At 41.8% G+C, this 24,133-nt stretch overlaps 2 protein-coding genes across 12 annotated transcripts in view; one reads left to right on the plus strand and one right to left on the minus strand.

Annotated features, from left to right (window-relative positions):
* Positions 1–4,340: 4,340 nt before the first annotated feature.
* On the plus strand, positions 4,341–16,056 carry TDRD6 (tudor domain containing 6). 6 transcript variants are annotated; one of them, XM_081519670.1, is made up of 5 exons: positions 4,341–4,472; positions 5,062–10,693; positions 11,732–11,856; positions 13,518–13,607; positions 15,495–16,056. In XM_081519670.1, the coding sequence occupies exons 1-5, from the start codon at positions 4,353–4,355 to the stop codon at positions 15,522–15,524; spliced, it is 5,997 nt and encodes a 1,998-aa protein (XP_081375796.1). In that variant the 5' UTR covers positions 4,341–4,352; the 3' UTR covers positions 15,525–16,056. The 6 variants fall into 6 exon arrangements, 5 of the variants coding, with proteins under 5 accessions (XP_081375796.1, XP_081375794.1, XP_081375792.1 ...); XM_081519668.1 differs by having other exon boundaries at positions 4,410–6,561; positions 6,628–10,693; XR_014062004.1 differs by having other exon boundaries at positions 4,410–10,693; positions 13,518–13,735; positions 15,472–16,056.
* A 2,642-nt stretch (positions 16,057–18,698) lies between these two features.
* PLA2G7 (phospholipase A2 group VII) overlaps positions 18,699–24,133 on the minus strand; it is a 34,818-nt gene continuing 29,383 nt past the window's right edge. For all 6 annotated transcript variants that reach the window (XM_081519679.1, XM_081519678.1, XM_081519680.1 and 3 more), the window contains 3 exons: positions 22,684–22,854; positions 19,639–19,787; positions 18,699–18,960 (listed from right to left, as the gene is read on the minus strand). In XM_081519679.1, the coding sequence (XP_081375805.1) occupies positions 18,818–18,960; positions 19,639–19,787; positions 22,684–22,854 (463 nt within the window). In that variant the 3' untranslated portion in view covers positions 18,699–18,817. The remainder of the gene's footprint in view (positions 18,961–19,638; positions 19,788–22,683; positions 22,855–24,133) is intronic.

The raw sequence follows: 24,133 nt of genomic DNA on the forward strand, positions 1-24,133 counted from the left end.
TAATGGGTTGTCAAGGGCTTTGTTTTGTCCTCCTGTGATTTCATCCTGGTGTGTCTTTGAATTTAAAATGATAACAAATTTAGAGACAATTTTTAAAGCTTAATCTTTACTTTTCAGAATTGAAACAGAAAGTAGCTTAATTTAGAACATCAGATTTGAAATGTTTATATTAGCAAAAAGAACACTTATACCTTGTTGCTTAAAACTCAACATTCAGAAAACTAAGATCATGCCATCTGGTCCCATCACTTCTTGGCAAATAGATGGGGAAACAATGGAAACAGTGACAGACTTTATTTTCTTGGGCTCCAAAATCACTGCAGATGGTGACTGCACCCATGAAATTCAAAGAAGCTTGCTCCGTGGAAGAAAAGCTATGACAAACCTAGACAGCATCTTAAAAAGCAGAGACATTACTTTGCCAATAAAGGTCCGTCTAGTCAAAGCTATAGTTTTTTCAGTAGTCATATATGGATGTGAGAGTTGGACCATAAAGAGAGCTGAGCACAGAAGAATTGATGCTTTTGAACTGTGGTGTTGGAGCATACTCTTGAGAGTCCCTTGGACAGCAAGGAGATCCAACCAGTCCATCCTAAAGGAAATCAGTCCTGAATATTCATTGGAAGGACTGATGCTGAAGCTGAAGCTCCAATACTTTGGCCACCTGATGTGAAGAGCTGACTCATTGGAAAAGACCTTGATGCTGGGAAAGACTGAGGGCAAGAGGAGGAGGGGACGACAGACAATGAGACAGTTGGATGGCATCACTGACTCAATGGACATGAGTTTGAGCAAGCTCCGGGAGTTGATGGACAGGAAAGCCTGGTGTGCTGCAGTCCATGGGTCACAAAGAGTCAGACACAACTGAGCGACTGAACTGATCAGTATTGACTGTTTCTTTGCTGTCACATCCTTAAATTTTTGTTCTTCAATGTTCTGTTCCTGGCCTTCTCTCTCTCGGAGGACCTGTACATTTCTGTGACTTCAGCTACTACACTTGGACTGGTAATTCCTAAACACTAGAGCAACTGGCAATCAGTAGATGGTTGTTATTGTTCAGTCGCTCAGTTGTGTCCAACTCTTTGTGGCCCCGTGAACTGCAACACGCCAGGCTTCCCTGTCCTTCACTATCTCCTGGAATAGAAGTTACCTTTATCTGTGTTCCTGGTCCTTACTCATTACTCCAGGTTTACTTATGTTTTCTCAACTGCTCCCTTTGTATCTCCACCAGGATGGCCCATAGTCCTTGTGAGCTCAAAATTCACAATAATTAAATCAGTATTTTTTGTTCCAATCCTTTCTCCCTGCGCTTTACAGTCTGCTCTTCTTCAAGAGTCTCTGTCGCACTACACACCTTATACTACAACCAGGAAACCTTCAGGACAACCTTGACTTCTCATGTGTTTACTTACTGTCCAAAATACTTAAATACTGTCCAAAATACATAAGATACTGCCCAAAATACTTAAATCCATTTATAAAAAGGAAACTACAGACCAATTTCTCTTATATACATAGACACAAAAAAAATCCATGAGCACCACTTGACACCCATTAGGGTGGCAATTATTTAAAAAGCAAAACACTAAGTGTTGATAAAGATGTGGAGAAACTGGAACCCTTGTGCATTGCTGGTGAAAACAAAAAATGATGCAACTGCTATACAAAATCGTATGGGGTTGCCTGAAAAATTAAACACAGAATTATCATATGATCCAACAATTCCACTTCTAGGTATAACTCACAGATTGAGAGCAGGGCCTTGAACAAATATTTGTATACCAATGTTCATAGTAGCATTTTCACATAACCAAAAGGTGGAAATAATCTAAATGTCCACTGACAGATGAATGAATGGGTAAACAAAATGTGGTATGTACATACAATGGGGTATTAGCTTTAAAATAAGGAAATTTTGAGACATATTATGACATGGATAAATCTTGAAACTGAATGAAATAAGCCAGACACAAATGGGCATATAGTATATGATTCTACTTATATGAGATACCTAGACTAATCAACTTCATAGAAACAAATTGTAGATTAGTGGTTACCAGGGCTGGAATGAGGAAGAATCAGAAGTCAGTATTTAATTAGTACAGTGTTTCAGTCTGGAATGATGAAAAACTCTGGAGATGGACAGAGGTGACTGTTGCACAACAATGTGAATATAATTAATGTCATGTCACTGAACACTTACAAATGATTAAAATGGTAAGTTTTATATTATGGATATTTTACTGCAACAGAAAAAAATCTGAAAAAAGTTTAAAAATGAATATAGGTGTGAAAGAGATTATCAAATGCAATTCAGCATTATAAAAAGGATAATACATCATCCCCAAGTGGGATTTATCCCAAGAATACAAAAATCAATAAATATAATTCAACTTACTAACAGACAAAATTTATCTCAATAGAATGTGAAATGGTATTTGATAAAACTCAATTACCTTTCATGATAAGAGCTCTCAACAAACTAAGAGCAGAATGAACTTCCTCAACTTGATGAAAAGGATCTAAGTGAAACCTACAGCTAATATAACACTGGTGAAAAAGAGAAGGCTTTCTCCCTAAATCAGGAATAAGACAAAATATCAATTCTCACCATGTCTAGTCAAAACTGTACTGGATACCTTAGCTATTATAATAAGGTAAGAGAGAGAAATCATTTGGAAATTAGGGAGATAAAACTACATTTACTATATAGCCATATAATTGTGTAGAATTGTGCAGATTCCCAAGAAATCTATAAAAAAAAGCTACTAGAATAAGTGAGTCTTAGAAAATCACAAGATATAAGGTCAATATATGTGTGTGCATGTGTGTGCTCAATCAGTCCTGTCTGACTCTTTGTGACCCCATGGACTGTAGCCTGCCAGGTTCCTTTGTCCATGGAATTTTCCAGACAATAACACTGGAATGGGTGGACATTTCCTCTTCCAGGGGATCTTCCTGACCCAAGGATCAAACTTGAATCTCCTACATTGGCAGGTGGATTCTTTACCTGGGAGTCACAAAACTATAAATGTAGTGCTATTTACTAGCAGTGAAAAATTGGAAGCTAAAAATTTTTTGTCAATATCATTTACAATAACATCAAAAAAACATGTAAAACTTAGGTATAAATCTAACACACTACATGCAAGACTTGTTCATTGAAAATTATAAAACAGTGCTGAGAGAAAGTAAAGAATACTTCAATTAACAGAGAGATACACCATGTCCATGGACTGGAAAACTCAGTATTCTCAGATGTCATTTCTAAAATTGATCACTATCTTCAATGCAATCCTAGTAAAAATCTCAAGATGTTTTTTCCCCAGAAATCGACAAGTGTATTCCATTGGATTAGCCAAAAAGTTTGTTACGGCTTTTCTGTAATATCATATGGAAAAACCTGAATGAATTTTTTGGCCAACCCAATCAAATACATATGAAAAAGCAAAGACCTTAACTATCCAAAACCATTTTGAGGAAAAAGAATAAAGTTGAAAGGGTAGCACTACCTAATTTGAAAGCTGCAAAAAATGTCCAGGAAGTTTCCATGCACTTTTCACCCAGTCTTACCCAAATCTTGAACAACTGTAGTACACAATCAAAATCAGCAAAATGACACTGGAATAACCCACAAATTCAGATTTTTACCAGTTTTACAAGTGTGTATGGGTGTCGGGTTCTACAGTAGCTCCGCGCGTAAATGGAGACCAAACGCCTGCAAAGTGGGCAGACAAAACAGCAAAGAAACACACGGGGTAATGGTGGGGAAGGAAGCATTTAACAGTCTCAATATCCTCTCTCAACTTTAATGTAACACTCATCATAACTCTATCCAGGTGATCCAATAAGTTCACAGAAGAGACTGTCAGCGACAGGCTCCGAGGCTACATCTCTGAGAGCGCACAGCCAATGTTCCGACCGGGGGACGCCAGCGCCACCGCACAGCCCGCTCCGGGGAGCGCCCCGGGTCTCTGAGAGTTCTGGCCCAACGCCCCGAACGCGCCGTTCGCGCCTGCCTTTCTCCTTCGCAATTCTTCAAAGGCTCGCACCGTGCAGGGCTCGCCGGGCTCCGTCTGTCTCGGTCAGACGGCCGAGAAAGAGGTCCTTGCGTGGTGTGGGCCTCGCCGCTTCGGACCGGGCCGAAGCGAGTCGAAGGCGCTCGGAGCAGCGACAGGTGGCCTCCAGATCCCGCCGCGTCTCGGCTCCCGAGGCCCCTTCTGCGCCCCAAGCCTGCGTCCCCGCCGCCCCTCGGGGCACGACTCCGCCCCGCGGTCCACGCAGACCCGCCCGCCGCCCGCCGCCTGCCGCCCGCCGCCCGCGGCCGGAAGCCAGGGGCCCTCGCGCTGCAAATGCCTGCGCGGCGGAGCGACCCTGGGCGGTTGGGACGGCCGTCGGGTCTTACCAGTAGGCGCGAGCGGGTGAGGCCCGGCGGCGACGGCAGCGGCGTTGCGGCGTGGGCGCCAGGCCGGGTATCCTTCCCTCTGCGTGTGTCGGGCGAGCCCGCGTCTGCGGGGCTCTCCTCCTAGCGGCGCCGGGGCTTCGCGGGCCGGGTCCGGCGGCGCAGCGGAAATGTGTTCGACGCCCGGGCTGCCGACGCCGGGGTCCTCGCTGGTGCTGCGGGTGTCCTTCGTGGACGTGCAGCCAGAGGTGATTCCCGTGCAGCTGTGGGGGCTGCTGGGCGAGCGGCGAGACGAGTACGTGCGGCTGAGCCGGGAGATCCAGGAAGCGGCGGCGGCTGCGCGCGGCCCATGGATGCTGGGCGGCGCCTCGGCCTTGCCTGGCGAGCTGTGCCTGGTGCAGGTGGGGCGGCTGTGGCACCGCGGCCGCGTGGTCAGCCGGCAGGCGCAGGAGAGCCGCGTCTTCCTGCTGGACGAGGGCCGCACCATCACGGCCGGGGCGGGCTCGCTGGCTCCCGGGCGCAGCGAGTTCTTCCACCTGCCGTCGGAGGTGCTGGGCTGCGTGCTGGCCGGCCTGGTTCCGGCAGGCGGCGGCGGCGCGGGTGGGGGAGATCCCCAGCATTGGGCGGCCAGCGCCGTGGACTTCCTTAGCCACCTGCAGGGCAAGGAAGTGCACGGGCGCGTCCTCGACGTGCTGCTGCTCCACCACCTGGTCCTCCTGGAGGTGCCCGAGCTGTCCCGGCAGATGCAGGAGCTCGGCCTGGCCCGGCAGGTGCCCGACGGCCTCTTCCACTCCCTGCTTAAGCGCTACCTCTCAGCCACTACGCCTGTCCTGGGCCCCAGGGCCCCAGTGGTCCCGCGAGTCCCCCCTAAGCAGGAGCAGCCTGGCCTGGATTACTTCTACCCTCAGCTGCAGCTGGGCGTGACGGAGCCCGTGGTGGTTACCCAGGTGTGCCATCCCCACCGCATTCACTGCCAGCTCCACAGCCTCTCGCAGGAGATCCACCGCCTCTCTGAGAGCATGGCTCAGGTATACCGGGGTTCCCCGGGGACTGGGAACGAGCACTCTACCAGTAGCCCCTGGGAGGAGAGAGAGGAGAGCCCAGACAAGCCGGGCTCTCCTTGCGCATCCTGCGGGTTGGATGGACTTTGGTACAGGGCGCTCTTGCTTGAGACTTTCCGGCCCCAGCGCTGTGCCCAGGTGCTTCACGTCGACTATGGAAGGAAGGAGTTAGTGAGTTGTAGTAGCCTCCGCTACTTGCTACCTGAATATTTTCGGATGCCCGTGGTGACCTACCCTTGCGCACTGTACGGACTCTGGGATGGTGGGAGAGGTTGGTCTCGGTCACAGGTCGGTGACCTGAAGGCACTGATTCTGGGCCAGGCAGTGAACGCAAAGATTGAATTTTATTGTTCCTTCGAGCATGTGTATTACGTCACCTTGTATGGTGAAGATGGGATTAATCTTAACTGTGTGTTCGGAGTACAGTCCTGTTGCTTGGCTGACCGATTCCTTCAGAGCCAGGGCAGAGAAGAGGAGGAGGAGGAAGAATTGCAAACAGCTTTTCAGTGTCAATCTTCTGCTGAAGAAATGGATGAAGAGATTTCACTCCCCACCTTACCATCCATCGGGTTAAAGATGAACACCTTCTATGATGCCCAGGTGGAGTTTGTGAAAAATCCTTCTGAGTTTTGGATTAGGTTGAGGAAACACAATGGCACCTTCAGCAAACTGATGAGGAAGATGTGCAGTTTCTATGCCTCCGCCAGTAAGCTGGATGGTGTCATCTTGAAACCTGAAGCCAATGACCTTTGCTGTGTCAAATGGAAAGAAAATGGCTACTTCCGGGCTATGGTCACCCGATTAGACAACCAGAATGTGGATGTGTTCTTAGTTGACCGGGGCAATTCGGAAAACGTGGACCGGTATGACGTGAGGATGCTGCTCCCTCAGTTTAGGAGGCTACCAGTATTGGCCCTGCAGTGCACCCTGGCCGATATTTGGCCTTTGGGAGAAAACTGGAGCCAAGAGGCAATTTCCTTTTTTAAAAAGACTGTGCTCCACAAAGAGTTGGTTATCCATGTCCTTGATAAGCAGGATAATCAGTATATTATTGAGATTCTTGATGAATCAAGAACAGGGGAGGAAAACATTAGTAAGGTGATGGCTCAAGCTGGATTTGCCAAGTACCAGGAATTTGAAACAGGGGAGGAAAACATTAGTAAGGTGATGGCTCAAGCTGGATTTGCCAAGTACCAGGAATTTGAAACAGAGGACAGTCTTTCCGTAAGCGTCCACTCTCCAGGGCATGTTTCAAACCATTTTACCACAGACAGTAACAGAATATCTTCTGCCAAAAAGGAAGTAGAACAAAAAGGCATGAGAGATGGTAAAACTACAGCTGTTCCAGAAGTAGTGACTGACCCAGCAGTTACGACAAACGTTTCAGCTGGACGCGTGCAGGACAATGAGACAAGAGTGTCTGTTTATTCTCCTTTGGTACAGAATTTCTTGGGAATTGAGCCAGGCTCTTCTTGTAAAGGAGAGCTACAAGTTGGAACTACAGTGGAAGTCAGAGTATCTTGCGTTGAAAATCCCAGCTATTTTTGGTGTCAGCTGACCAGGAACACACAAAGATTTAAAGAGCTCATGTGTAGTATTCAGGACTATTGCAACAACACAGCTCTTCCCCACCAGGGAACTACTCCTGCTTGTCTGGCAAAACGAACAGCAGATGGAAAATGGTCCAGAGCTCTAATTACCGGGGCACAATCTTCAGAGCATGTCAACGTCATATTTGTAGATTATGGGGACAAAGAAATGGTACCTGCGAAGAATATTTATTCAATTACTGAAGAGTTTCTAAAGGCTAAGGTTCAGGCTTTTAGGTGCAGCCTTTATAATTTAATTCAACCAATGGGACAAAATCCTTTCCTTTGGGATGAAAAGGCAGTCCGAGCTTTTATTGAATTTATAGATAATGCACAGGAAAACAATCTAGAATTAAAGTGCACAATATTTGCTCTGGCTTCCATTCACAATGAAGAACTATTTAATGTGGTGGATCTGCTAACACCTTTCCGGAGTGTATGTCATTTTTTGGTAGAAAAGAGACTTGCAAGACCAGTAAAACTTCAGAAACCTCTGGAGTTCTCTGTTCAGCTCCATTCTTACTTCTATTCTACATATGACATGAAAATTGGAAGTGAAGAATCAGTGTACATAACACATGTTGATGACCCTTGGACATTTTATTGCCAGCTGGGAAGAAATGCAAGTATTTTAGAACAGCTGTCCCATCATATTACACAATTAAGTCAAGTTTTGCTGCATTTGAGAACATCTCACTTGGTCCCCGGCACATTGTGCCTTGCCAAGTATACTGACGGAAACTGGTGTAGGGGGGTAATCATAGAAAAAGAACCAAATAAAGTATTCTTTGTTGATTTTGGGAACATTTATGTGGTAACAAGTGATGATCTGTGCCCACTGCCTAGCAATGCACATGATGTCTTACTTTTGCCCATGCAAGCTGTTAAATGTTCATTGTCTGATATTCCTGATCATATACCGGAAGAAGTTACAGCGTGGTTTCGGGAGACTGTTTTAGATAAGTCATTGAAGGCTCTGGTCGTAGCAAAAGATCCAGATGGAAGACTAATTATTGAACTATACAATGATAGCATTCAAATTAATGCTAATATTAATGAGAAGTTAGGGCTCCTAGGTTACAAAGATGGGACAAGGAGAGAAAAGAGCAAAGCACTCCTCTCTACAACTGAAACTCTTGAAGTGAAAAAGGAAGATGTGAAGTTGTCACCTATAGAGTATTTAAGTAAATCAGAGAACAGACCAGATAGTATGGCACTCTTAGGAGAATCATACAAACCTAAGATCAGCTCGGTGTGTAGGGAACTCAAATTTTTACAGAGTTCAACAAAGACAAACTTAGTCACTCAGCACCAGGACTCTGTGGGAAATAAAAATAATCAAGTGTCACCATTAACAACAGAGAAGAAATTAGAAAGTTCGGCTGAGCCCTCTTTGAAAGCCACAAAACTAGAAGCCTCTCTTTCAGAGAGAAAACTGAGAGATGCATGTGACAAACGTTTGCCTCTAAAAATTTCTGAGTTCCCTCAGAAGGCTATAATGCCTGGATTTAAAACAACTGTGTATGTTTCTCATATAAATGACCTTTCAGACTTTTACGTTCAACTAACAGAAGATGAGGCTGAAATTGATCGTCTTTCAGAGAGGTTAAACAATATTAGAACAAGGCCTGAATATTATGCAGGTCCACCTTTGCAAAGAGGAGATGTAATATGTGCTGTTTTCCCAGAAGACAGTTTATGGTATCGTGCCGTGGTCAAGGAACCAGTACCCAATGACCTTCTCTCTGTGCAGTTCATAGATTATGGCAATGTTTCTGTGGTTCATACCAGCAAAATAGGTAAACTTGACCGTGTTAACATGCTATTACCAAGACTGTGCATTCCCTGTTCCTTAAAGGGATTTGGGGTTCCTGGGATTTTAAACCGTAAGGAAGTGATGCATTACTTTTCCCAAAGGACAGATGAGGCTCAAATAAGATGCGAATTTGTTCAGTTTCAAGACAAATGGGAAGTTACTCTTGCTGATGAACACGGGATCATAGCCGAAGATATGGTAAGCAGATACGCGTTCAGTGAAAAATCTCAACTAGGATTTTCTACCCAGATAGTTCAAGGGGCCTGTTCCACATTGGTCAGCAAAACAGACGTAGACACGTCTGTGTTTCTTAACTGGTATAATCCAATGATGAAGACAATAAGAGCTTATGCCACGGTGATCGACGGTCCTGAATATTTTTGGTGTCAATTTGCGGATACCGAGAAACTTCAGCATTTAGATGTGGAAATACAGACTGCGGGAGAGCAGATGACAGATTGGAGAAGTCATATCCACTGCCCTCGTATTGGAGATCCTTGCATAGTGAGATACAGAGAAGACGGGCATTATTATAGGGCCCTTGTCACAAGTATTTGTGAAGATTATCTTGTGTCCATCAGGTTTGTGGACTTTGGAAACATTGAAGACTCCGTGGACCCAAAAGCACTCTGGAACATCCCTTCTGAGCTTTTGGCTGTGCCCATGCAAGCCTTTCCATGTTGCCTCTCAGGATTTAATATTTCACAGGGTGCATGCCCTCGTGAGGGATGTGACTACTTTTACGAAATAGTCACAGAAGATGTGTTGGAGATAACAATATTAGACATCAGAAGGGACGTTTGTGATATCCCTTTAGCCATCGTTGACTTGAAAAGCAAAGGCGAAAGCATTAGTGAGAAAATGAAGAAATATTCTAAGATTGGTATGAGTAGCAGTGATCTGAGGTATGAAAAAAATGACGCAGAAATAAAGGGAGCTCTTGGGTTCCCAAGTCCTGCTGTTGGATTTAAGAAATCAAGCTGTAAAGCTGGACAAGAGAGAATACTCCATGTTGAATCCCAGACAGCTGAGCTCTTGGAAAGACTCAACAAAGACTTAAACATCCTTGAAACGCAACCAAGTAAATTCTATGACCAGAAAACGGATAACATTTTTGAAGCTTTTGAAAACCCAGGCATAGATAAGATTGGCACCGAGTTGCTGGAGGAAAAAATCAAGGGCCTGCTGGGTGACAAAGCAAAGTTTGATGATAAGTACCCAATGCCAGGATTTAACACATTCTTACCATATGCCACCAAAGCAAAGGAGGTCCTGGAACTGAATTCTCTCGAGATACCGCTTTCTCCTGACGATGAGTCCAAAGAGTTCTTGGAGCTGGAATCCATCGAGTTGCAGCATTCCCTGGTCGGGGATGAGGAGAAAGAAGATCTGAGCCTGGTGCCTCCAACCATTACTCTTCCCCAAGGCTGTGACCCAGAGGTCACCCTGCCACCATTGCCAGGGCAGCTGCCCCTCAACTGTGAAGACGAGAAACAGCCTGAACTAGAACTGCCTACAGCCCAGCTGTGTCTGGAGGACAGAATAAACCCTTTGTCTGTAAGAGTTAGTCAGGAAGCCCAAGAATCCCTGTGTGTTGAGGACAGGAGAGGATCCAGTTGTGTGGAAAGCTTTGATGAGGAGCCTAGGCTGCACCTGCGCAGACAGACTTGTGATGCCAAGATGCAGATTGAAATGAATATCTATAGAGAAGAATTTACAGAGAGTACAAATAGAGATGCCGTGTCATCATTGACCTCTCTGTTTTCTGAAGAAGAATACAGAGATGCAAGGAAACGTAATTCCACCTTACCAGATCATATCCCAGGTATGTGCAGTTTTTGACCCCTGTTCACTTTTACTTAACTTAGGGAAAAACAGTTATTTATCTTAAAGAGCAGAGAATAATTCTTATTGAATTAAAAAAATAATTTGAGGGGTGTTGAAAACCTGAAGAGAGAATTAGATTTGGATTTTTTTGAAGGGTGTTTTAAACATGGAGAAATTGAGGGATGAAATTAATGTGAAATATTACTTTATATGCTGTGCAAAATGCTGAATTATTTTTGCTCATCTATGTCTAAAAAGTAGTCCCGTTTCAAATGTAAACAAATCATCTAGATCAAGAGGTTATTTTTTTGGTCAATTTTTAAAAATAGGTAGTGTTCCTTTGCCAAGCTTAATGTAGGCATGAATTTACATTGGGGATCATTTTAGCAGAGTTTTAAAACTGAACTGTTTTTATTCATGCATATACTTTGCCGTTCATTTTGAAACCCTTAAAAGAATAGAGTTAGGGAGCCTATATTAATCAAGAAAGTTAACAGCCATGAGCAAATATTGAAGAACACTTATTACCGTTAATTTTTTATGAGTTTTCATAAATTATTTTTGCTGCTCTTTTCTTGCCTACTTAATAAGACTTGAAAGTTACACAAAATGGCTTATCTTTTAGGTTTTTTTTAAAAAAAATTCAATGTTAGACTTTTAAATGTCAATTTTATTTATTAGATTGTTACATAATTACAATATTATTACACTGTACAAAATAGAGAAAACAGTAGACTAAGGAGAATGAAAATCATCATAATTCCACCACCAAGAAATGGCCACTGTGGATGCTGTGATGGTGTATATACTTCCTTCATCTCTCTCTCACCCTTTCTGTGTGTCCACATACATACAGTTTTAAAAACTAAATAGAGATCATGTTACGTAGGGAGACAGACTTAGAACACGTTGTACTGTGCCATGATATTGATGATATTAGAGTAGTAAATGCATGGTAGGGAAATGCTTTGCTTGCATGTCTAACATTAAGAAATTAAGAGATATGTGTTGACTCTTGCTGTATTCAATCTGGCAGCTCAACCAGAGAACACGTACACTCTGAAAGGATTTACTGTCGGATCCAAATGTGTTGTGTGGTCAAGTGTCAGAAACGCGTGGTCTAAATGTGAGATTTTGGAAATAGCTGAAGAGGGCACAAAGGTATGTAAAATTGCAGTGAAGTACTTTGTCTCAAAATGTACTTGCAGATTGTTAAGGAAATTTTACCAAACTTTACCAGATTAGAAAATCCCATTGAACAGATTAGTTACCTGCTCATTCCCCCTGATAATTGATGCAGTGCAAAAACCATTTAAAAAGTTTATAGTTAAGCATTCAGGGCTTTTTCTTCTCCCTTTGCCCTGGAATCCTATCAGTCACTGAGTTCCATACTTTCCACTTCTTATCTCTTAGTTAAAACTTTTTATTCCTTATGCCACTATTTTGGTTAAGTTGCTCATTTCACAACTGTTGGTGTTAGTTGCTCAGTCTTGTCCGATTCTTTGCAATCAATCCCATGTACCTGCCAGGCTCTTCTCTCCATGGAATTCTCTAGACAAGAAACTGGAGTGGATAGCCATTCCCTTCTCCAGGGGATCTTCCCAACCCAAGGATCAAACCCGGGTCTCTTGCATTGAAGGCAGATTCTTTACCGTCTGAGCAACCAGGGAACCACCCCAACTAGATTCCTCTAATAACCTTCTATGGTTTACCTCTAGTATTCCATCAGTTGTTTCTCCACATTGCCAGTGCGCTGTTGGTCAGAAGAGAATCTGACTCTACGTTCCCTTGTGTAAAATCTCTTGGAAACCTTCAGTAGATGGTGTTTTTCCTATGGTTTAAAAAACCGCTTGTGTCAGAATCCCTTGGCACATTTCCTAAATATCGATTCCTGGACTTTGCCCTCGCTGGCTGGCTAATGGAGAATTTCTAGGGGGAAGGATTAGGAATGTGCAGTCTTACACCATGAGAATTTGAGAACATCCATCTTTGATGTCTAGGCATAGACACTCAATATACATCTTTTTGAACTGATGTACCATTGAGTTGAAATGTAATGTTGAAGTTTAACAAAATCATTTTAACTGCCTTTTAAAGTATTTCATTTGAAAAAGGATACTGTGTAACGAACATAAATCAGTGACAGTGTTTGGAATTACCAGTTTTTTGTTGTTTTTTTTTTATAAATTTATTTATTTTAGTTGGGGGCTAATTACTTTACAATATTGTAATAGTTTTTGCCATACATTGACATGAATCAGCCATGGGTTTACATGTGTTCCCCTTCCTGGACCCTCCACCCACCTCCCTCCCCATCCCATCCTTCTGGATCATCCCATTGCCCCGGCCCTGAGCCCTTGTCACATGCATCGAACATGGAATGGTGTTCTGTTTCACATATGATAATATACATGTTTCAATGCTATTCTCCCAGAACGTCCCACCCTCACCTTCTCCCTCAGAGTCCATAAAATTGTTCCATGCATCTGTGTCTCTTATTCTGTCTCGCATATAGGGTTATCGTTACCATCTATCAAATTCCATATATATGCATTAGTATACTGTATTGTTGTTTTTCTTTCTGGCTTACTTCACTGTATAATGGGCTCCAGTTTCATCCATCTCAGTAGAACCGATTCAAATGTTTTTTTTTTTTAATGGCTGAGTAATATTCCATTGTGTATATGTACCACAGCTTCCTTATCCATTCGTCTGCTGATGGACATCTAGGTTGCTTCCATGTCCTGGCTATTGTAAACAGTGCTGCGATGAACATTGGGGTACACGCGTACCAGTTTTTATTAATTTTTTTTCTCTTGTAGGTTTTGGACCTTTCAAATGGCATAGAGGAGGTAGTGAACCCTGAGAATGTCTGGAATGGCATACCCAAATTGGATAAGAGTCCATCTGAGGTATGAGTATATTTAAACAGTAATTAGTGAGACTATTCTTCATTTTGAAAGGTAACTTTGTTACTGAAAGGTGCAGGTCCTGTGGCTCACCGCTTAGAAACCATTAAAGAGGCCAGGTTGGTGGAAAGGTAAGTTTGCTCTATTTCAGATGCCAGCATCTGGGTTGGGGCGAGGGGAGGACGGACGTCTGTCCACAGGCCAATTCTCCCCCCAGTCAGTGGGCAAGAGCTTTTATAGACAGGAGGAGGGCACTACATGTAGAAACAACACAGTCATCTCTGGCGGTCATCTTGAAACTGGTCATCAGTGGTCTGACCAGAGCCATCTTGGTTGTTTTAGGTACAGTTATCTTCAGTTTCAGGGCCAGTTTGTTTCCGTTTCTTCGAGACCAGTTCTTGGAATTATGTCAGCTTATGTCATGGCTACAGTCCAATCATCATGTAGTTAATTTCTCTATCTGGTATTTCAATGTCTGCAAGACAGCTTACAGGATATGGCTCAGCGTATTATCTACAGCCCTTGAGAAGGTCCTTGACTATGCTTAATGACTACATTTTTATTATTTGGTCTCCTTTGACTGTTTTCCTTTGTTTCTGCATTTTCTCACTTTTCTGATTAAATTGATTTTCAGACAAAAGGCAGGCTGAAGACACAGTGGGGCTCGGACCATAGAGTCCTGGTCTGTTTCGACTTGAACTGTTTTCTAAGCGTTTGTGTTTAGGAATAATGGAAGAAAAAACACTCGTAATAACAGCAATGAAAAACAGCAACAACACAGTCCATGTTTCTGGATTTTATGCCCTGTATCTCTTTGGGCAAACTCCTTATTAATGTTTTCCTCCTTGATTTTCATTTTGGGATTAAAAAAAAGAAAATTGTTTGTTGTTTGTGACCTTGATAAAATACATTTGATGCAGAAGATCTGGGAAAATGGTAAAGTTAAAAAGGAGAAAGTATCAATCACTTGTAATACATCCATCTAAAAACAGATTAATCAGTTTTATTTTAATAATTTTTGTTTATATGGGATATAAACATATCAGCAATATATATTGAACATGGTTGATTTCATCATACATGTACACATAAATTGTGTTTTTCAGTTAAGATTATATGGTAGGTGATTTCCCAGGCTATGTCTAGACACTTGAGTTTCTCCTGTTTGGAGTTTGTTGAACTTCTTGCTTCAAAATCTGTATTGGATAGTTCCAATATCTGGTCATGTCAGGGTTTGTGTCTACTTAATCAGATACATATGTTCAAGTGATCTTTGTTAAATAATCTCTTGGAATTTCTTTTGAGATTTTTTAGTTTATATGGTGATTCAGTTTGTTGGATGTTCCTGGTTATTGCATAATCTTGTTCATAAGTGGCACACTGGTTCTTAGAATTGAGGCACGTGGAGAATGAAATCAGCTCTCAATGACTTTAGTGTTATGTGAAAGTACTCACTAATGAAAGAGAACAAAGAACTGTTTGCCAACATCATCCTAGTAAAATATAAAATATGCCAATTTCATAATCTTTTAGAGAAACTTCATATGATAATAGATACAGTGTGAGGGCTAAAATATTTTTTAAAAGATCATATCTGTAGGAATAATTCCCTGGAGTAATTAGAATACACATCTATTCCCTCTGCCCATTTTTAAAGGACATGAATTTTGTCATGGTAGCACCCACGTAAATAATCTTCTTGGGCACCCCCTGGTGCTTCAGAGGTTAGGACTCCATGCTTCCACTGCAGGGGAAGGGTTCAGTCTTTGGTCAGGGAACTAAGATTCTGTAAGCCACAACACATTCCCCCTTACACCGTACCCCACCCCAATTTTTTTTTTTTCTTTATTTTATGTTTCTTTCTCAGCCTGAGCTTTTTCTCTGTTTCAGAAAAGAGGCCTGGAGATGACAGAGATTTAACTGTGGATCTATAAGTGTGGTCAATCAGTTCAAAGCTGCTCTGAAATAAGTGCCATCGCAACCAGACCAACAAAAATATTTGAGAAAATTGAGGCATGTAACTACAAGAAGTTGTCAGTTTTGAAAACTGTGTTGGAAACAAAACAGATCTCAGACTGCCTGTGTAGGATATTTATAGTGCTGTTTCTGTATATATGGAGTTGAGATGTTTGCTCTCCCTTTAAATGTGTCATCTTTCTAATCAGTTGGGAGGATTTATTTTGCTAAACAGTTTGCTAACACATTACTCACATTGCAAAAATAGGAGTATTTTGGTTTCTTCTGAATAATAGTTTAAAATAGAAAATTATAGGTTTCTGACAAGCATATTATATGATGCTTCTTGGGGGGATGGCTTTGTAGGCAGTAACTCCTTCAAAATTTTTGTTTTGTTTCTGAAGCTTTGCTCTTCTAGTTTTGACTAATGCTCTGTTTGAATTTAGAAGTATACTAATATGACACAAGATTTGAATAAAGTTTGTCCTTAAAAGTATAATTTCATTTCATTAAAAAGAAAATATCTGGGACTTCCTCGGCAGTCCAGTGGTTAAGATTCTGAGTTTCCACTGCAGGGGGCGGGGGTTCAATTCCTGGTCCAGGACCTAAGATCCTGCATGTCACACTGTGCAGCCGAAAGAAGGAAAAAATAAAGGAAGTCTGTGGTCATGGAACAAACCACAATTCTCCAATTGGGGGACACTTAGTAATAGTAAATGTTAGCTTTCATGTGTTAGTCCCTCAGTTGTACTTTCAATGCTCTTTTGCCATGTAATCCTTGATTCTGAGGTGCATATTAATATTATCCATATTTTATAGGTGAGAAAGTTGAAGCTTTTCAGAGAAGATAAGTAATTTGCCTATCAGAGAGCTAGCAACTCTCAGAGACTTGAACAAACCTAGACCCATCCAACTTCAAAGCCCATGCTTTTAAAACATGGCTTTGCATAGTTGGCAGCACGCAAACAGATGCTAGCGTTAGGAAATAGATCTTAGCTATACGCTGCTTACTAGATATGTGACCTGGACAGGCTATTACACTGTTGTTCAGCTTTGATCTTCCTCATCTGCAAAATGGAGATAGTAAAACTTTTCTTGCAGTGTTTTTAAGACTAGAAATAACTTAAGTAATGTGCCAGAAAAGGAGTAGACATTTGATAAATATTTCCTCTTTTCCCTGAAAGGGGCTCAGTATGCACTATGGGAGGCTATATTTTTTAAACCTCAGTGGATCCTTTCGCATCAGCATGTGCTACAAACAGGATTTTAAAGAGGTGCTGTTGAATGGAACATCAGTTCTGTTGAAATGGTTGTCCATTTCTAAAAAGATGTGTATGAAACGTTATGAGAACTTTGAAGCCTGATGAGAAGAGTGAGAATTAAAAACCTTAAAAGTTGGGTAAAATTTCAATAAGTAAAAAGGAGATGGTTTTACATTAAGCGTAATTGAAGTAGATGAGTATAGTGCTTGTTCCTAGGATAATGAATAGACAAATTTGGCTCATTCATGTAGGAGTTGTAGTTGTGAATTAATTCCTGGGAACAAAGGTCAGAGAAGATGTATGAAGGCCAGATTATAGAAAGCAATGAGTTTCATGATAAAGAATTTAACTCTTCATTTAAGAATATTTACTCTGAACGGTAGTGGCACCCCACTCCAGTACTCTTGCCTGGAAAATCCCATGGACGGAGGAGCCTGGTAGGCTCCAGTCCATGGGGTCGCTAAGTGTCGGACACGGCTGAGCGACTTCACTTTCACTTTTCCCTTTCATCCACTGGAGAAGGAAATGGCAACCCACTCCAGTATTCTTGCCTGGAGAATCCCAGGGACGGTGGAGCCTGATGGGCTGCCGTCTATGGTGTCGCACAGAGTCGGACACGACTGAAGTGACTTAGCAGTAGCACTCTGAACGGTTATAGGAGAAATCATATTTCTCAAAATGAGTGATTTTGCACATTAAAACATTAAGGTAGGCCTGATTGCCAAATCAGAAAATGCAGTTACTTATTAACAGCGCAAAAGGAATAGGCATAGAATAGTTAACCAGGCTTGCTTACTAAGGACTGATTATCCTCGTTCTCACTGGCTTTCGTGAAACTTAACTATGAAGCATTCATAGGAACAAGACCATTCTTAGACCCAAATATACTTGACTGATGAGTGGCAGAAATGTTTATACTGCTTGGGAAACAAAGCACATTTTCCATAACTCCCAGAAGCATCAGTGTACAAATCTTTCAGCGATCTTTTTACCTCCATTTATTGTTTTTCTCCTTCCACTACTCCATATAAAATAAAAAACACTCAAATAAAACTCCTGGAGAATGAAGCAGTAAAAATTCTGGCCTTTTCTTTTTAAGTTAGCAAAACTGGAATTTCTTTAAAGTTGAATCTTGATCTTTTTTTTCACTTTCCCTGTTTTCATGTTTTTAACTGGTTTTGATTGGAGTACAGCGCTGTGTTAGTTTCTACTGGACAGCAAAATGTATCAGCCATACGCATACCTATATTCTCTCCCTTTTGATCCTTCGCAGCCTTTGGGTGAATCAGTAATTTCATGTGTGATGGCTGGAATCGAGGGCCACTCATATGTACCTTTCTTTAGCAAACAGAGTGTCTCTGAGGTAAACAAAGTAAGTATAAGCAAATGACCAACTTGCTTTAATCTGCTGCCTTTGTTTTGTCACCAGTATTCTTACCCCCATCCATCCCCATGTGGTCATCAGACTGAAATTGTGCTCTTAGCACTAATTCCACGGTAAAGCGATGGCTTTATTATCTACTTGGTCTACCTTTTCTTACCGTGACCCAAGGTCAAACAGAAGTGCTGTCAAATCCTACCTAGCAGACCATGTTGCCAAAACTCAATTCTACAGCCTATAATAGAAAAAAAGAGGCAAGAAAACCTGTTTTTATTATATTTTTAGGAGTGTTAGGTCACTGTAGCACATTTTCAGTGGCATTGTGCCTGTTTTATTATATATATCTGTTGAACTAATGTAAAATCAGTTTTTTACTGTGACTCTGAAAAAGGATCACTTTAGTAAAACTAAAATTTAGGCTGCTACGATTTTTATACGTAGACGTCTTTTTCTAAATTTAAAGGGAAAAAATATTAATACAAGCTTCAGTCACTGTTGTGGTATAGTGTGCATTTTTTAATATGAGCTATTTGAGAAAATACATTAAAATCATACACACACACACACACACACTTTTAGACAAGTTTGTAAACAAAACTTTTTAAAAAGCTCTTTTAATCTAAATTTGGTCTCTCTATTCCTGTGGAGTTCTGCAGAGTGGCTTGGTGGTTGGTTGTGACAATGTTGGTGCCTGGAATAAGATTGTCATCTTGGCCTTCAATTAAAGAATCCCACTGATCAAAATCTTTCTGAAGTCCTGTAAGATAGAAACGTCATAAACATATTAAACTTTTGAGAGCATTAAACAGCTCAGTGCCTCTAGGGGGCATCCTAGCCTCACAAACCACACACAGCACATCAGAATTAAGGAGTCAACAAGCCCTCTGTGAGCACAAGATAGCTGCAACATCTGAGTGAGAGGATTGAGCCCCGTGCCGTCTGAGCATGGAAATCCACCCCCACCCCCACCCCCAGCCCCCGGCTTCACTGAAATACTGTTAGCTCTAACAGGCAGGCTTGCTGCCTATGACACACAAGTACACAGAACAGCAAATTTAAATTGTTTTCGAACTGATTGACTGCAGTGTTACATTGTAAACCAACTGGGAACCGTTAAAATAGGACTTGTACTCAGTTAAGACAGGGCTTCCCAGGTGGCTCAGTGGTTAAAAAAAGAAAAAAACAAAACCCGCCTGCCAATGCAAGAGACCCAAGGTTGGTCTTCTGGGTCGGGAAGATCCCCTGGAGGAGGGCATGGCAACCCACTCCAGTATTCTTGTCTGGAGAATCCCATGGACAGAGGACCCTGGCGGGCCACAGTCCACAGGGTCACAAAAAATCAGACATGACCGGGCACATGCACGTGAGTTAAGATAGACAGTTTTGTCCTGAGAGTCATCTGGTTTATGTCAGGAAAGAAGATGCCATATCTTACCTAAATGTTTTTGTAAGAACGCTAAGGAAGCTTTGTTGCTAAGGCTGATGGCTACGTTGGAATCAATGTCTCCTTTCAGTGTGAATAGGTAGCCAATTATTTTGCCAGTGGCAAAAGTGAAGTCCACAAAATTCTGATGGACTGAACCCCTGAAAGAGAAAGGAGTTATCTGCAAATCACTTTGTTGGACAATATTATTTTTTGTAGTTAAGGTGCAGGAAAGATGCTGGCCCGGTTGGCCTATTTACCAAAAACCAAGGAAACAAAACTTGTAAATCTGATCTCCCTAGATGTACTCAAGGGTCACAAGACTGTTCATTTAGGGGTACGAGAGGTGGTTCTAGTGCTAAAGAACCCACCTGCCAATGCAGGAGACAGACGGGGGTTCGGTCCCTGGGTCTGGAAGATCCCCTGGAATAGGGCTTGGCAACTCCAGTATTCTTGCCTGGAGAATCCCATGGACAGAGGAGCCTGGCGGGCTACAGTCCATGAGGTTGCAAAGAGTCAGACATGACTGAGCGATTTAGTATGCACACACGAGTATGTAAGCATCCTTCCCTCCAGACAAATAAGGCAAAGATTCCTGTCTTGCTTGGCATCTTGGTTTTAGAAGAGATGATTCCTGCTTTGTAGGTCACTTCTGATTTGAGTAGATGGAATGTTTTTTATGTTGAGGGTCTTTAAACGCAGAGCCAGAATCCTGCCCCCTTACCACCACACTTAACTGTATCTCTGTTTGCTGTTGAGCAAAACACTTTGTATTTCAGCCTTGGATTAAGTAGATTAAAAGACAAGCAAAAATTTGCCTTGTATTATTTAAAGTGCAAAGCACCTCATAAACATTGCTAATTGATGAACTTGTGGCTCAGCTGGTAAAGAATCTGTCTGCAATGTGGAAGACCTGGCTTCAGTTCCTGAGTTGGGAAGATCCCCCAGAGAAGGAAAGGATACCCTCTCCAGTATTCCAGCCTGGAGAATTCCATGGACTGGATAGTCCATGGGGTCGCAAAGAGTCAGACACAACTGAGCGACTTTCACGTTCAAACATCAAATAGAACAGCCATTTTTGGTGCACAGCTTTTCTGGGCATTTGACATTTGATTTTCTTACATTTTTTCCCCTCTTTATTTCCTTGACATCACATCTTTCCTCCTTTCCTGAACTACTCTGTTCTTCACTGGCTCGTCCCCTAAATCCCCAAGATTCTATTTTCAGACCAATTCTTTTCTCACTTTGCAGTCTCAGCTTCTTCATAGATTTCACTGATAATACGTTGAATACAAATTCTATACTTTTCCAATTTGTGGCCAGACACATATATCTAAAGGTTAAAACACACCCGTTCCAGGGATTCCCCTAGTGGTCAAGTAGTTAAGACGCCCTGCTTCCAATGCAAGGGGTGTGAGATTGATCTGGAAACTAAGATCCCACGTGTTATGTGGTGAAGCCAAGAAAATATAAAAAACAGAACAAAAAACACTTTTCCAGCCCCACCCAATGTCATTCTTCCTCTTTACTTTGCTACTTTTAAGCAAACCCTTATTATTGTAGTTATCTCTATGCAAAATAGAGCCCAGAACTCTGCTCACTGTTTCCCACATCCCAATCCAAACTTCGAGTCAAAAGTAGAGAGAAGGTAAACAGGGCCACGGGACAGTTGAAAGCAGAACCCTGAATGCCACCCACAGTGGAGAGATGGCCTGAGAGAAAGAGGGCATAGAGGAGAAAAGAAGGGAGCCGTCTACAGGATGTGAGAAGCACGCGAGAACGGAGTTGTGGTACCCAAGGGAGGAGAAATGGGGGTAATCCACAGGTGGGAGGGATGCAGAGAGAAAGGCTGAGGCTGCCAATAGCAACAGGGCCATCTGTATCCTTAGTGGGGCCAGCTTCAGCTCACTGCCGAGGTCAGGAAGACAGACTGCAGAAGTCAGAGTAAATGGAAGTCAGGACAGGGAAGCAGAGAAGGGAAAAAACCGAGAGTGATAGCCTAGTAAGAAAGGTTGAGTGTTCTCTACTATTTCTGTTTTAGAATTAAATAGACTTGCATAAACCAATAAGCTAAACTGACATCCTTACCTTAAATATCTAGGTCCTTTCTCACCATCTATCTAAAGTCTTTTGATTCTTTAAGACCCAATTGTACCATTTCTTCTAAGCATCCTTTTATGAGCACCTTACTTGGTGCCTAAGAGACTGTAAAGAATCTGCCTGCAAAGAGGAGACTCAAGTTTGATTTCCTGAGTCGGGAAGATCCTCTGGAGAAGGGAACAGCTACCCACTCCAGCATTCTAGCCTGGAGAATTCCATGGGCATAGGAGCCTGGCGATCTACAGTCTTTGGGGTCGCAAAGAGTCAGACATGATTGAGCGACTAACACTTTCACTTTCCCTTAGAAAAGAGCCCTCCATCCTCTGTCTCCAGAGTGTTCATTGCCTTTACAGTGTGTGTTTACTTCCTGGTGCCTCTTCTCCACCCTTCTAAGTAAATCAGGTTTCAGACAGAAGCAGAAGGAGCTCAGTTTTTGCAACATCTCATTACAAGTTCAAAACCCTATGGGAATTCTTTTTTATCCACGATGTAAGTATATTGTCAACCCTCAAAAGGATCCCACTATAGCTTTGGGAATTAATAAATTCATATACTTACCAAACGAGTAAACACACTGTAGATCTCCGCAAATCATCTTACTTTAGGGAAAAAAAATGTTCTAAGCCTAGCCTAATGATGGAATACTTCCCCCTACCCCAGTCCTAAAAATGTGTAGGCTTGCTCTTGTATTCAGATAGAAGTAGCATGCATCCTGACGCAAATTTTAATTATCAGCATATGTACTATATATACAAACACTACTCAAAAAGAGTGCATTTTAAAAAGAGTAAATCTAAATGCACTTGGAAACTGAGATTACCTAATAATCTCCCTTATTCCAAGTCTAAACAACAAACTGAACAATTCTAGGTTAGCTACTCAATGATATTCATCGATTGTTTATCCAAGTTTCAGGTTTCTGTTTCAGATGATGTAATGTCACTTGCTGATACTTACCTGATTGTAATCATTTTTCGTTCTCTATCAGGTAAGAAGCATTTTTTCATTCTTATGATATTAGAAGGATATTGGAATCGTTCCGAGTTGATAAAAAAGAGGGGTTGAGGAATTCTGGAATATACTTCATCACCCACGGGAAGCATCCATGCATCCAGAGCGATGCCACACCTGATGGAAGAAGGCTGGTTACATGCCGCCCGCATATAGGGATTTCTACCATCACAGGGATTCAGAGACAAATACCTCACCAGTTCGTTATGGGTGATCTCACTGGGCGGAAGAGGTATTACCCTTCAATGTGGGGAGGGGATATCATTAGCTTTGCAAGGCAGCAAACTTGCAATTACACCACCATTTTCTTTAGGAGGCATTTGAGAATTACAACCCTTGGAAACATTTAAAATTTTTTGTCATCCTTCAAGATAAATTTTAAAATAAGTAATTCTATAGAATTGTGGGCTATCTGAAAAGGTACAGGCTTTGCACTACTTCCCCTGTCTTTCTAGTCCTTCTGGACCCCATCATGTGCTCATTATCATTATACGTTTCTGAATAACAGTTAGACCCATTCCTTTATATGTAAAGATACTTCACCTGGGAGAGTTGAAGAAAAGCATATGAAGTATATCATTTGAAAATGTAATTCATTTTCTTTTTTTAAAGTTATCCAATGTTTCTTGGCCTTTTGGAGACTCTATGTGCTAAATGGATGAAAGAAGAGAATCTTCTTATGTTGAAATAGCATAAGAAGAAATGTGAGCTGAAGTTTCATGAATGATCCTACCTACTTTCTACATGGTCGAGTCTCCGTGATCTCATTAGTTTGGGAGGAAGCGGTTCAAGAAAGAAAATGTTCCTTCAAATTAGAAGACTGGGGTCCTGACTTCCACCCCAGTAGCTATGTAATTTTAGCCCATGCTCAATCTTAAAGATGGAAACAAAATAATTTAAAAATGCCCTGCCCATCTAACATAGAATTGGAGTAAACTTCTGGAGGAAAAGGATGTCAAAGCTGAGATCCAAAGAATCAAAGTTTGGAGGTGGGTGGTATGTTCTCGGTAAAAATTTCATATGTGAAAACCTGGAGCTGAGATAGTGCAAATGTGAGTTGCTGTAAATAAATTAAATGTAAAACAATTTTTTTAAATGCCCTGCCTATTGGGGAATCTAGAAAATAGTATAAGATGACAACATTATTATTGCAATCATTATGTCACAGATGATATGTATATATACAGATAAATTTCCAAATGAAAATGATAAGCCCTTGAGCAGATAAATAATAATGAGGAAAAATAGAGGTGGGAAGAATTTTCAATAGCAAAAGTAGATGTTTCTGTTTAGGAAAATTCATCTGAAGGATTTTACGGAGGCAAATGAGACAGACTTGTGAACTCCAAAAGATCTCTTCCTCGCTAAGAACTGGATACATTCTATAGCACATATG

This window comes from Giraffa tippelskirchi, chromosome 8, assembly GCF_054371585.1.
Source record: "Giraffa tippelskirchi isolate mGirTip1 chromosome 8, T2T-mGirTip1v1.2.pri, whole genome shotgun sequence".
Lineage (NCBI taxonomy): Eukaryota > Metazoa > Chordata > Mammalia > Artiodactyla > Giraffidae > Giraffa > Giraffa tippelskirchi.